This window comes from Scyliorhinus canicula, chromosome 29 (genome assembly GCF_902713615.1).
Source record: "Scyliorhinus canicula chromosome 29, sScyCan1.1, whole genome shotgun sequence".
NCBI classification, from domain to species: Eukaryota; Metazoa; Chordata; class Chondrichthyes; order Carcharhiniformes; family Scyliorhinidae; genus Scyliorhinus; species Scyliorhinus canicula.
The window spans coordinates 1,339,476-1,354,443 of record NC_052174.1 but is presented as its reverse complement, the minus strand read 5'-3'; the positions used below and the strand labels follow the sequence as shown (position 1 = coordinate 1,354,443).

The 14,968-nt window shown below is 52.9% G+C and overlaps 1 protein-coding gene across 1 annotated transcript in view; it reads left to right on the top strand.

The window, feature by feature from the left end:
* The first annotated feature begins 6,064 nt into the window (after window positions 1-6,064).
* Window positions 6,065-14,968, top strand: part of neurl4 (neuralized E3 ubiquitin protein ligase 4) — a 104,280-nt gene continuing 95,376 nt past the window's right edge. Inside the window, exons 1-3 of the mRNA XM_038786709.1 lie at window positions 6,065-6,074; window positions 6,186-6,384; window positions 13,762-13,838. Of these exons, the coding sequence (XP_038642637.1) occupies window positions 6,065-6,074; window positions 6,186-6,384; window positions 13,762-13,838 (286 nt within the window). The remainder of the gene's footprint in view (window positions 6,075-6,185; window positions 6,385-13,761; window positions 13,839-14,968) is intronic.

Here is a 14,968-nt window from a genome sequence, read left to right as displayed (position 1 = left end):
TCCTATCAATGTGTTTTTGCAGCCGACAACACTTATCCACTACTTCACCAATCTTGGTGTCATCAGAAAATTTACTAACCCAACCTTCAACTCCATCATCCAAGTCATTGATAAAAATCACACATAGCAGAGGACCCAGCACTGATCCCTGTGGTACACCGCTGGTGACTGGGCTCCAGAATGAAAATTTTCCATCTCCCACCACCCTCTGTCTTCTATGTGATAGCCAGTTACTGATCCAATCGGCCAAATTTCCCTCTATCCCACACCTCCTTACTTTCTGCATGATCCGACCATGGGGCACCTTATCAAACGCCTTACTAAAATCCATGTATACGACATCAACTGCTCTACCTTCCTCTATGTACTTAGTTACCTCCTCAAAGAATACAATCAAACTTGTGAGGCAAGACTTACCCCTCATAAATCTGTGCTGACTATCCTGGATTGAGCTGTATCTTTCCAAATGATCATAAATCCAATCCCTCAGGACCCTTTCCAATAATTTACCTGTGACCCAAGTGAGACTAACCGGCTATAAGTGAGACTATAATTCCCAGGGTTATACCTATTCCCTTTCTTGAACAAGGGGACAACATTCGCCACTCTCCAGTCTCCTGGCACTATTCCTGTAGACAGTAAGGATAAAGATCAAAGAACATAAGAACTAGGAGTCGGCCATCTGGCCCCTCGAGCCTGCTCCGCCATTCAATTAGATCATGGCTGATCTTTTGTGGACTCAGCTCCACTTTCCGGCCCGAACACCATAACCCTTAATCCCTTTATTCTTCAAAAAACTATCTATCTTTACCTTAAAAACATGTAATGAAGGAGCCTCAACTGCTTCACTGGGCAATGAATTCCATAGATTCACAACCCTTTGGGTGAAGAAGTTCCTCCTAAACTCAGTCCTAAATCTACTTCCCCTTATTTTGAGGCTATGTCCCCTAGTTCTGCTGTCACCCACCAGTGGAAACAACCTGCCCACATCTATCCTATCTATTCCCTTCATCATTTTAAATGTTTCTATAAGATCCCCCCTCATCCCTCTAAATTCCAATGAGTACAGTCCCAGTCTACTCAACCTCTCCTCATAATCCAACCCCTTCAGCTCTGGGATTAACCTAGTGAATCTCCTCTGCACACCCTCCAGTGCCAGTACATCCTTTCTCAAGTAAGGAGACCAAAACTGAACACAATACTCCAGGTGTGGCCTCACTAACACCGTATACAATTGCAACATAACCTCCCTAGTCTTAAACTCCATCCCTCTAGCAATGAAGGACAAAATTCCATTTGCCTTCTTAATCACCTGTTGCACTTGTAAACCAACCTTCTGTGACTCATGCACTAGCACACCCAAGTCTCTCTGAACAGCGGCATGCTTTAATATTTTATCGTTTAACTAATAATCCCGTTTGCTGTTATTCCTACCAAAATGGATAACCTCACATTTTTCAACATTGTATTCCATCTGCCAGACCCTAGCCCATTCACTTAGCCTATCCAAATCCCTCTGCAGACTTCCAGTATCCTCTGCACTTTTCGCTTTACCACCCATCTTAGTGTCATCTGCAAACTTGGACACATTGCCCTTGGTCCCCAACTCCAAATCATCTATGTAAATTGTGAACAATTGTGGGCCCAACACGGATCCCTGAGGGACACCACTAGCTACTGATTGCCAACCAGAGAAACACCCATTTAATCCCAACTCTTTGCTTTCTATTAATTAACCAATCCTCTATCCATGCTACTACTTTACCCTTAATGCCATGCGTCTTTATCTTATGCAGCAACCTTTTGTGTGGCACCTTGTCAAAGGCTTTCTGGAAATCCAGATATACCACATCCATCGGCTCCCCGTTATCTACTGCACTGGTAATGTCCTCAAAAAATTCCACTAAATTAGTTAGGCATGACCTGCCCTTTACGAACCCATGCTGCGTCTGCCCAATGGGACAATTTCTATCCAGATGCCTCGCAATTTCTTCCTTGATGATAGATTCCAGCATCTTCCCTACTACCGAAGTTAAGCTCACTGGCCTATAATTTCCTGCTTTCTGCCTACCTCCTTTTTCAGTTCCTCAGCCATTTCTTCATTTCCCATTATTAAAACTCCCTTCTCATCCTCTAAAGGACCAATATTTACCTTAGCCACTCTTTTTTGTTTTATATATTTGTAAAAACTTTTACTGTCTGTTTTTATATTCTGAGCAAGTTTACTCTCATACTCTACCTTACTCTTCTTTATAGCTTTTTTAGTAGCTTTCTGTTGCCCCCTAAAGATTTCCCAGTCCTCTAATCTCCCAGCAATCTTTCCCACTTTATATGCTTTTTCCTTCAATTTGATACTCTCCCTTATTTCCTTAGATATCCACGGTCGATTTTCCCTCTTTCTACCGTCCTTCCTTTTTGTTGGTATAAACCTTTGCTGAGCACTGTGAGAAATCGCTTGGAAGGTTCTCCACTGTTCCTCAACTGTTCCACCATAAAGTCTTAGCTCCCAGTCTACCTTAGCTAGTTCTTCTCTCATCCCCTTGTACTCTCCTTTGTTTAAACACAAAACACTAGTATTTGATTTTACTTTCTCACCCTCCATCTGTATTTTAAATTCCACCATATTGTGATCGCTCCTTCCGAGAGGCTCTGCAATCTCATCCCTCGCCTCCCAAAGAATCCTAGGATCTATCCCATCAGGCCCAGGGGACTTATCTATCCTCGGGCTTCTCAAAATTTCTAACACATCCTTCCGAATATCTACCTCCTCCAGCCTACCAGCCTGTATCGCACTATCCTCCTCAACAACATGGCCCCTCTCCTTTGTGAACACTGAAGAAAAGTATTCATTTAGGGCCTCTCCTGTATCTTCAGACTCCATCCACACGTTCCCACTACTGTCCTTGACCGGCCCTAACTTCACCCTGGTCATTCTTTTATCCCTCACATAAGTGTAAAAAACCTTGGGGTTTTCCTTGATCCGACCCACTCAAGGCCTTCTCATGCCCCCTCCTAGTTCTCTGAAGCCCTTTCTTGAGCTCCTTCCTAGCTATCTTGTATCCCTCACGTGCCCTAACTGAACCTTGTTTTCTCATCCTTACATAAGCCCCCTTCTTCCTCTTGACAAGACATTCAACCTCTTTTGTAAACCATCGTTCCCTCACTCGACCATTTCCTCCCTGCCTGACAGGGACATACATATCAAGGACACGCAGTATTTGCTCCTTGAACAAGCTCCACATCTCAATTGTGCCTTTCCCTGACAGTTCCTGTTTCCATATTATGCTCCCCAATTCTTGCCAAATCGCATCGTAATGACCCTTCCCCCAGTTCTAAACCTTGCCCTGCCGTATGTTCCTATCCCTCTCCATTGCTATAGCGAAAATCACTGCATTGTGGTCACTATCTCCAAAGTGCTCTCCCACAACCAAATCTAACACTTGGCCCAGTTCATTACCCAGTACCAAATCCAACGTGACCCCACCTCTTGTCGGCCTATCCACATAGTGTGTCAGGAAACCCTCCTGCACACTGGATAAAAACAGCCCCATCCAAACTATTCGAATTATCGTGGTTCCAATCAATATTTGAAAAGTTAAAGTCACCCATGACAACTACCCTGTGACTGCCGCACCCATCCAAAATCTGCATTGCAATCTTTTCCTCCGCATCTCTGTTACTGCTTGGGGGCCTATAGAAAAACCCTAACAAAGTGACCGCTCCTTTCCTATTTCTAACTTCAGCCCACGCTACCTCAGTCGACAGATCCTCCTCAAACTGCCTTTCTGCAGCCATTATACTATCCTTGATTAACAATGCTACTCCTCCACCTCTTTTACCACCTTCCCTAATCTCACTGAAACATCTAAATCCAACACGCATTCCTGCCCCTGTTCTATCCACGTCTCCGTAATGGCCACAACATCGTAGTCCCAGGTACCAATCCATGCTTCAAGCTCACCAACCTTATTCCTGATGCTCCTCACATTGAAGTAGACACGCTTCAAACCATCTTCATGCCTCAGGTCCAGTCTTGTGACCTTGGGTACCTTCCTCGGTGCTGCACTACCCTCAACTTCCTGAACTCCTGCCCCGTCGGCCCTGCCCCGTTAAGATCGTGGTTCCTGCAGCAATGTGAATGTCAATGGATGTGGTATAACTGTTCGTTCAGTTGGCGATTGGAGACCATGGGACAGAAGGACTAGACGGCCCATCTAGTCTCCTCCGCCGTTCAATGTGTTGTATTTTATATTTTCCCCGCGTCTTGACTGTGATAGAGAAATTCAAACAGCATTCATTAGATAAGCAAAACTGAACTTTATTCACTAATTAGAACTGCTAGCAGAAAATGGCTGATACTTGGAGTCGGAAAGCAGTCAATTACAAACTGCTGAGTCTGTCCCAAGTCTGCGATAGTACAGAAAAGAAGGCGATTCTTATACATTATAGGATCAAGATAACATGAATACAGCTTGGTCAGGAATTTGATCAAAAGTAAAACATAAGTAATAATCGTTACAATGGCGTCACCTTGCTGACCTCCAGGGGACTTGAGTTTCATATCATTATCTTGTCTTTGTTTTAAGAAAGGGAAGAAGTTGTTTAGGAACAGGAAGAAATAGTTGTTCAGCTTGTTATGTATTAAGACTACTTCTAGCTCTAAGCCTTATCTAGACTCTCAGTCACCCAGTTCCCAAGACATGCTGTCTCTGTGTATTCTGTATCTGTGTCTTAGGTTAAATTCAATTGTACCAAGAAGACTTGACTAGTTTTCCCATCATGCCATTATTTGCTTCACACAATACCGCAAATGAGATCGCATCCAATCTGATAATCCTCAACTCCACTCTCCCGCCTTATCCCCATAATCCTCGATTCCCTGACTGATTAAAAATCTGTCTCTCTCAGCCTTCAATATACTTAACGACCCAGCCTCCACAGCGGTAACGAATTCCACAGATTCACTGCCCCCTGAGAGAAGAAATTCCTCCTCATCTCTGTCTTCAATGGGAGACCCCCTCACTCTGAGATTCTCCCCTCTGCTCCTAGTCTCTCCCACAAGGGTAACACCTCTGGGGGGGCCCCTACCCTGCCTGCACTGTGCTCTGCGGATGTCCCTCGCCACTCAGCCACCCAACCCAGGAGGCTCTCCAGGTTTCGCTGCCTGCAGGCATCCCTCATGTTCCCTCACCGCGTCACAGTCATAACTCCACCCCACCTCCTATTCCTGTAGCACAGTGGAACACCAACCCCCCTCCCCCTAGACCCTCCTTCACCTTAATTCCTTAGGTTCTGCACAGAAAAATGCTCTCTCGTAATGCATCTCCCTGATTTAACCTTCCATCCTTGTACAGATCTGTCTATATCACTGTTAGGGGCCAGGAAAGTGGAGTATGAAATTCACCTGACCTACAACCTTCATGTTGAATTTGGATAGGGTGTGTACAAGAGGCTCCCCTTCAGGTGTTATTCAACAATCTCCCCAGACCCTTCAGTCAAAGTAAGCTTTATTCTAAGAATTGAGTTAACATTTATATAAACAGTAACAATTTTTATCAATTGCAAACATAAAGACCCCACACAGCTGCAGTAATCTATATATAACCCTTAATGAATTCCTCCTTAACTGTTCCAATTCAAAAACAAAATCCCCAAAACCCCTTTTCAAGGGCATGGCCCAGCGTTCTCACTTGAATAAGACTGGGTCTCCCTGAGATTCTGACCAGGTTTAAACCCTTCCAGAAAGCAAACTGTATATTTTAAGTTCCCAAAGCAGCCGGGAGGTATAATCAATGTTTTGTTTTTTTGCTGGAGCAGATATTTAAAATGAAAACAGAGACAGGCTAACTCACTTCTGTTCTCTGTCCGAGTCCACAGCAGCCAAAATGTGAAAGCGAAACCGCAAAACAAACCTCATCGCCACAGCTCCACCCACACAATGACATCACTGAAGCCATGTGAGGAGACAAAACCCTTTCTGAAAGGGATGCTCCCTTGGCGTACTCCTCGTTTCTTTGCCAGACAATACACACGTAGCTGTGCGAATGCACAACAATTGTAGGTCATGAATGGGGGTATGATTAATCCTGAGTTAACCTGAAAGGGTGTGTCTGCGTGTGTGTCTGTGTGCGCGTGTGTGTATCTGCGTGTGTACCTGATCTCTTTCTGTGGTTTTCCCTGCCCAGACCTCCCCCCTCTTCCTGACGAACCGGTGGATGGCAGTAATCAGATCTCCCCGTGCAGCCTCTTCGCCCTGACGCCCAGCAACGACCTCCGCTTCCACGACCTCCATGGGAACAACGCGGTGATCACCAACGGCGGCCGCACCGCCTTCCGGCAGAACTGCCGCAGCGAATTCAACGACGCCATCGTCATATCTAGCCGGTAAAGCTTACAACCGCGTGTGCCTGGCTGTGTGTAGCATCTGCTATGGGCCAGGGTTTAGAAAACTGCAGAGTGTATCAGGGAGTTCACCTGACCCATGGTCATGGGGAGCACAAGGGCCCACTTTACCGGTGTGGTACAGCAGAGATCTAAAGTACTATTAAAACAAATCCATGTTTATTTATGAAGCCAGTTCACACTTTATAATCCCACAATAAATATCTTAGTTTAGCACAGTGGGCTAAACAGCTGGCTTGTAAAGCAGAACAAGGCCACCAGCGCCGGTTCAATTCCCGTACCGGTCTCCCCGAACAGGTGCCGGAATGTGGCGACTAGGGGGGCTTTTCACAGTAACTTCATTGAAGTCTACCTGTGACAATAAGTGATTATTATTATTATTAACCACTATCACACCAATAATCCCCACAGATACAATATTCTACAAGTAACCCTTCATAACATTCCTAACAACATCCACAAGACCAAAAGACCCTTTTTACAGAAAGACAGCAGGTTTAAATTCTCTACAGAAACAGGTATTACTTTGAAATCACCCAAATGAACATTACAACATAGAACATACAGTGCAGAAGAGGCACCGACCCACTTAAGCCCTCACTTCCACCCTATCCTCGTAACACAATAACCCCTCCTCACCTTTTTTGTCACTAAGGACAATCCACTCTAACCTGCACATCTTTGGGCCGTGGGAGGAAACCCGGAGCACCCGGAGGAAACCCACGCACACACCGGGAGGACGTGCAGACTCCGCACAGACAGTCACCCGAGGCCGGAATCAAACCCGGGTCCCTGGCGCTGTGAAGCCACAGTGCTAACCACGTGTGCTACCGCGCTAATTCTTTAGCTTGTAGAGATATCCACACACGACTGCTTGCTTTCACTGCAGCTCTTCACTCTGAAAACGGAACTAAAACACACACACACACCAGCGCAAAGCGAAAGTAAAAGTAAAAGCAGAATCACAGCCCAGCTCCACCCACACACTGACATCACTGCAGCTATTTGATAAACGTCCATTTCTTAAAGGCACCCTCACATGACACATCTTTGAGGCAATAAAGCATCCGTTTACCGTGAGGGACAGTTGACCCGGAAGAAGGTTAGGGCAGAATAATCAAGAGTTCGGACCACGAGAGGGAGGTTTGAAGGAGTGAGTGACAGGAGGGAAATGCCGAGTGTCACACGTTGGCAGCTGAGGGCACATTTGCCCAATGCTGGAGTGATTGACATCGGGGAAGCCAGAATCAGCCGAGGGCAGGGAGGGCAGTGGATCCGCAGGAGATCCGAGACAGGGAGGCACAAAGGACACGGAGCAATTTAAAAAGAAGGATGCCAATTTTAAAACCGAGGCACTGCTCCAGGACGGGGACACTGCACGTCAGCGAGCAGACAGGGTGCGACAGGCGAGCAAGGCCTGGTACTTGCTGAGATTCCGGCAGTGTCATTTGGATGGCCAGGTTTCTGAAGAGGGAGGCAGTTGGATTAGTTAGGGATAGGGATTGGTGTTAAACCTCATCCCAGAACTGCCAAGCCAGAAGAGACGAGCTGGTTCAGTCAGTCTGTCAAAAGAACAAAGAAAAGTGCAGCACAGGAACAGGCCCTTCGGCCCTCCAAGCCCGTGCCGACCATGCTGCCCGTCTAACCTAAAGCCTTCTACACTTCCGGGGTCCGTATCCCTCTATTCCCATCCTATTCATGTATTTGTCAAGATGCCCCTTAAATGTCACTATCGTCCCTGCTTCCACCACCTCCTCCGGCAGCGAGTTCCAGGCTCCCACTACCCTCTGTGTAAAAAACTTGCCTCGTACATCTACTCTAAACCTTGCCCCTCGCACCTTAAACCTATGCCCCCTAGTAATTGACCCCTCCACCCTGGGGAAGAGCCTCTGACTATCCACTCTGTCTATGCCCCTCATAATTTTGTAGACCTCTATCAGGCCGCCCCTCAACCTCCTTCGTTCCAGTGAGAACAAACCGAGTTTATTCAACAGCGCCTCATAGCTAATGCCCTCCGTACCAGGCAGCATCCTGGTAAATCTCTTCTGCACCCTCTCTAAAGCCTCCACATCCTTCTGGTAGTGTGGCGACCAGAATTGAACACTATACTCCAAGTATGGCCTTAACTAAGGTTCTATACAGCTGCAACATGACTTGCCAATTCTTATACTCAATGCCCCAGCCAATGAAGGCAAGCATGCCGTATGCCTTCTTGACTACCTTCTCCACCTGTGTTGCCCCTTTCAGTGACCTGTGGACCTGTGCACCTAGATCCCTCTGACTTTCAATACTCTTGAGGGTTCTACCATTCACTGTATATTCCCTACCTGCATTAGACCTTCCAAAATGCATTACCTCACATTTGTCCGGATTAAACTCCATCTGCCATCTCTCCGCCCAAGTCTCCAAATGATCTAAATCCTGCTGTATCCTCTGACAGTCCTCATCGCTATCCGCAATTCCACCAACCTTTGTGTTGTCTGCAAACTTACTAATCAGACCAGTTACATTTTCCTCCAAATTTATATATACTACGGACAGCAAAGGTCCCAGCACTGATCCCTGCGGAACACCACTAGTCACAGCCCTCCAATCAGAAAAGCACCCTTCCATTGCTACTCTCTGCCTTCTATGACCTAGCCATCTTGCCATTCGGCCCATCAAGTCTGAACCAACCCTTGGACAGAGCGCCCTACTTAATCCGACATCTCCACGCTATCCCAGTAACCCCACCTAACCTGCACATCTTTGGACTGTGGGAGGAAACCGGAGCCCCCGGAGGAAACCCACGCAGACACGGGGAGAACGTGCAGACTCCATACAGAGGCCGGGAATCGAACCTGGGACCCTGGCATAGAGAAGCAATGGTGCTAACCACTTGCTACCTTGCCGCCCAGAGCATTCTGACAAGACACTCCCCTCCCTGACGTCTGCCACCATCGCCTCCGTTCCTCAATGTAACTTGGGACAGAGGCAAATCCGACAGAAGGATTTCCGGCCCAGTGGGGGAGTGAACTTTCTGCAACATTCCTCTTCCGTCGCCCTCGGGGGTACGACCCAGTCCCCGACACCGTGGATCGCGTTCTGACCTGTGTTTATCCCTCAGCCAACATCCCACAAATCAAGTGTGGCCGAACCTCCTATCACTGTTTGCGGGATCTACCTGCGTACAAATTAGCGGCCACATTCGTTGCAAACAGTAACTGTAAATCTGGCTGTGATTCCGCTTTGGGACACGCGAGGTTGTGAATGCTGGTGTGAGCTCTAACCCTGCTCCTCCATGAGGGGGTGTGTAACGTCAGCAGCCCCCACACCAGGGGCTCCTCCCTCACTCTCCGCCATTGATTGCTCAGCTTTTCTTTCTGAGGCGACTCCTTACCCGGCACATTGGACGGCAGCAATGGTAACCCAGCTGTTTCAAAAAAAAAAACAGAGGGAGGAAGAGAAAAACATCAGCGGGAGGAAAATTGAGGGAGGGGGTGACGGGGCGCGCGCGAAACAATGGGATCAGGGCTCGAGATGAGTGGCAGGCGTGAGACGGGTGATGGTGGGCGCGAGAGGGGCGGAGGCGATCGAGGGTGGGTGCAAGAGACGCGAGGGGGCGGACGGACCGGTGCTCACGGGAGGGGGAAGGCAATAGGAGAGGGGTAATCCGGTCACGCGCTGGGCATGCCTCTCGCGCAGGCTGGGTGGGCTCAGAAATGACTTTATGGAGTTAAATGCAGCAAAGTGTGAGGTGATTCATTTTGGAAAGAATAACAGGAAGACAGAGTACTGGGCTAATGGGAAGATTCTTGGTAGTGTGGACGAGCAGAGATCTCGGTGTCCATGTCCATAGATCCCTGAAAGTTGCCACCCAGGTTGAGAGGGTTGTTAAGAAGGCGTACGGTGTGTTAGCTTTTATTGGTAGAGGGATTGAGTTCCGGAGCCATGAGGTCATGTTGCAGCTGTACAAAACTCTGGTGCGGCCGCATTTGGAGTATTGCGTGCAGTTCTGGTCGCCTCATTATAGGAAGGATGTGGAAGCATTGGAACGGGTACAGAGGAGATTTACCAGGATGTTGCCTGGTATGGAGGGAAGGTCTTACGAGGAAAGGCTGAGGGACTTGAGGCTGTTTTCGTTAGAGAGGAGAAGGTTAAGAGGTGACTTAATTGAGGCACACAAGATAGAACATAGAACATAGAATGATACAGCGCAGTACAGGCCCTTCGGCCCTCGATGTTGCACCGACATGGAAAAAGATGATCAGAGGATTAGATAGGGTGGACATAGAGAGCCTTTTCCCTCGGATGGTGATGTCTAGCACGAGGGGACAGAGCTTTAAATTGAGGGGAGATAGATATAGGGCAGATGTCAGAGGTAGGTTCTTTACTCAGAGAGTAGTAAGGGCGTGGAATGCCCTGCCTGCAACAGTAATGGACTCGCCAACACTAAACGCATTCAAATGGTCATTGGATAGGCATATGGACGATAAGGGAATAGTGTAGATGGGCTTTAGAGGGGTTTCACAGGTCGTCGCAACATTGAGGGCCGAAGGGCCTGTACTGCGCCGTAATGTTCTATTTATAAATTAAGTTTCTTTATGTTTCTCCCTATTACGCGGAAACAGTATTTTTTATATTGTTTGGCTCTTCACCATATTCTGGGATGGCTGAGAGATTGAGAATCAGTTTTCCTAAAACTATCAGCTTTGTTTTGATATGTTGGGTCACGATTGATTCCTAGGCTCAGAGGCTTCTCCTTTCTTGAGAGTTTGAGCAAAATGGGCCGACGTTCTCAATGGGGGAATGGGAGGCAACCTGAGTGATAACTCTCAGACGGTCAGACAGCGTCAATGCTGAGAGACTGGATCACCCCTAGGCGGAGAAACCCGGGCCTCCCCTGGGGCGGAGAAGCCGGGGCCTCCCCTGGGGCGGAGAAGCCGGGGCCTCCCCTGGGGCGGAGAAGCCGGGGCCTCCCCTGGGGCGGAGAAGCCGGGGCCTCCCCTGGGGCGGAGAAGCCGGGGCCTCCCCTGGGGCGGAGAAGCCGGGGCCTCCCCTGGGGCGGAGAAGCCGGGGCCTCCCCTGGGGCGGAGAAGCCGGGGCCTCCCCTGGGGCGGAGAAGCCGGGGCCTCCCCTGGGGCGGAGAAGCCGGGGCCTCCCCTGGGGCGGAGAAGCCGGGGCCTCCCCTGGGGCGGAGAAGCCGGGGCCTCCCCTGGGGCGGAGAAGCCGGGGCCTCCCCTGGGGCGGAGAAGCCGGGGCCTCCCCTGGGGCGGAGAAGCCGGGGCCTCCCCTGGGGCGGAGAAGCCGGGGCCTCCCCTGGGGCGCAGAAGCCGGGGCCTCCCCTGGGGCGCAGAAGCCGGGGCCTCCCCTGGGACGGAGAAGCCGGGGCCTCCCCTGGGACGGAGAAGCCGGGGCCTCCCCTGGGGCGGAGAAGCCGGGGCCTCCCCTGGGGCGGAGAAGCCGGGGCCTCCCCTGGGGCGGAGAAGCCGGGGCCTCCCCTGGGGCGGAGAAGCCGGGGCCTCCCCTGGGGCGGAGAAGCCGGGGCCTCCCCTGGGGCGGAGAAGCCGGGGCCTCCCCTGGGGCGGAGAAGCCGGGGCCTCCCCTGGGGCGGAGAAGCCGGGGCCTCCCCTGGGGCGGAGAAGCCGGGGCCTCCCCTGGGGCGGAGAAGCCGGGGCCTCCCCTGGGGCGGAGAAGCCGGGGCCTCCCCTGGGGCGGAGAAGCCGGGGCCTCCCCCGGGGCGGAGAAGCCGGGGCCTCCCCCGGGGCGGAGAAGCCGGGGCCTCCCCCGGGGCGGAGAAGCCGGGGCCTCCCCCGGGGCGGAGAAGCCGGGGCCTCCCCCGGGGCGGAGAAGCCGGGGCCTCCCCCGGGGCGGAGAAGCCGGGGCCTCCCCCGGGGCGGAGAAGCCGGGGCCTCCCCCGGGGCGGAGAAGCCGGGGCCTCCCCCGGGGCGGAGAAGCCGGGGCCTCCCCCGGGGCGGAGAAGCCGGGGCCTCCCCCGGGGCGGAGAAGCCGGGGCCTCCCCCGGGGCGGAGAAGCCGGGGCCTCCCCCGGGGCGGAGAAGCCGGGGCCTCCCCCGGGGCGGAGAAGCCGGGGCCTCCCCCGGGGCGGAGAAGCCGGGGCCTCCCCCGGGGCGGAGAAGCCGGGGCCTCCCCCGGGGCGGAGAAGCCGGGGCCTCCCCCGGGGCGGAGAAGCCGGGGCCTCCCCCGGGGCGGAGAAGCCGGGGCCTCCCCCGGGGCGGAGAAGCCGGGGCCTCCCCCGGGGCGGAGAAGCCGGGGCCTCCCCCGGGGCGGAGAAGCCGGGGCCTCCCCCGGGGCGGAGAAGCCGGGGCCTCCCCCGGGGCGGAGAAGCCGGGGCCTCCCCCGGGGCGGAGAAGCCGGGGCCTCCCCCGGGGCGGAGAAGCCGGGGCCTCCCCCGGGGCGGAGAAGCCGGGGCCTCCCCCGGGGCGGAGAAGCCGGGGCCTCCCCCGGGGCGGAGAAGCCGGGGCCTCCCCCGGGGCGGAGAAGCCGGGGCCTCCCCCGGGGCGGAGAAGCCGGGGCCTCCCCCGGGGCGGAGAAGCCGGGGCCTCCCCCGGGGCGGAGAAGCCGGGGCCTCCCCCGGGGCGGAGAAGCCGGGGCCTCCCCCGGGGCGGAGAAGCCGGGGCCTCCCCCGGGGCGGAGAAGCCGGGGCCTCCCCCGGGGCGGAGAAGCCGGGGCCTCCCCCGGGGCGGAGAAGCCGGGGCCTCCCCCGGGGCGGAGAAGCCGGGGCCTCCCCCGGAGCGGAGAAGCCGGGGCCTCCCCCGGGGCGGAGAAGCCGGGGCCTCCCCCGGGGCGGAGAAGCCGGGGCCTCCCCCGGGGCGGAGAAGCCGGGGCCTCCCCCTGGGGCGGAGAAGCCGGGGCCTCCCCGGGGCGGAGAAGCCGGGGCCTCCCCCGGGGCGGAGAAGCCGGGGCCTCCCCCGGGGCGGAGAAGCCGGGGCCTCCCCCGGGGCGGAGAAGCCGGGGCCTCCCCCGGGGCGGAGAAGCCGGGGCCTCCCCCGGGGCGGAGAAGCCGGGGCCTCCCCCGGGGCGGAGAAGCCGGGGCCTCCCCCGGGGCGGAGAAGCCGGGGCCTCCCCCGGGGCGGAGAAGCCGGGGCCTCCCCCGGGGCGGAGAAGCCGGGGCCTCCCCCGGGGCGGAGAAGCCGGGGCCTCCCCTGGGGCGGATTTGTGGACACGGAGTAAATGGAGGAATATCGGGATCATGCAATGGAAGTGGAAGATCAGCCATAATCCTATTGAATATTCGGAGTGTGCTCACTGGGCCAGGTGACCTCTCCAACTGCGATTTCCGATATTCACAGCTTCTGTGTCACTGTTTAACTTTTAGACGCATGTGGCAAACGGGCAGTTTTGTTGATTTGCTTTTCAGAGCATTGAGAGAAGGGGAAATGTTTGAAATTCTGATTCAGAAGATGGTTGATCGATGGTCTGGGTCCATTGAGGCAGGTGAGTAATGAGACCGGCCGGGTCTATCTGCAGCTTTTGATGGAGATCTGAGGCAGCGTTTGTGGGTGGTGGTGGCGGGCGAGGGGGCTAGTGTGTGCGAGGGGGCTAGTGTGTGCACGTGCCCGTTGTGTGCGCGCGCCCGCCCGTAGTGTGCCCACCCGCGCACACAATCTCACTGTTATGGGAGAGGTGTTTTCAGAACCCCAAAATGTATCATGGAGCTCAACCAACCCCCACCTTTAATGGGTTGTTGCTTTTGAAGCACACAGCTTGTTCCCCAGGTGGAGTATTACAATTATGGACACCTGGCTTTTAAAACAAAACAATGTTTATTCCATGAACTCAAATTAACCTTTTAAATAAACATTGGATCTCTTAACACCCCTTACTTCAAAGATAACCCCGAAAATAATACAACACTGCCCAATCCTGCAAACTGTTCCTTTACACATCCAAAAGACTTCACCTTCACAAAAACAGTAACACACCAGGTCTCAGTTAATGTATATTTACTGTTGGAAGGCAGAGATATATCGGCTTGGCTGACTTCAGCTCCAGCACCTTGCTTTTTCTTCATGCAGCTCACAGCCACAAAAACACAGTCACACCCAAGCTGCTGTCTCAAACTGAAACTAAATCCCAGAACTAACCTCAAAATGGGCGGACTGAACTCAGCTCCACCCACTCTCTCACATCACTATTTTCTTAAAGGTACATTGCTTAAACATCCATTTCTAGGGCAGCACGGTGGCCTAGTGGTTAGCACAACCACCTCACGGCGCTGAGGTCCCAGGTTCGATCCCGGCTCTGGGTCACTGTCCGTGTGGAGTTTGCACATTCTCCCCGTGTCTGCGTGGGTTTCGCCCCCACAACCCAAAAATGTGCAGAGTAGGTGGATTGGCCATGCTAAATTGCCCCTTAATTGGAAAAAATAATTGGGTAATCTAAATTTATAAAAAAAAACATCCATTTCTTAAAGGTACTCTCACATGACACTCGCACACCGTGCAGGCGCGCGCGCACACCAGTTGCACACGCACCAGGCGCATCCGCACTCGTGCCTGTTGTGTGTGTGTGTGTGTGTGTGTGTGTGTGTGTGCACATGTGCATGCACGCTTATTTATGTGTGT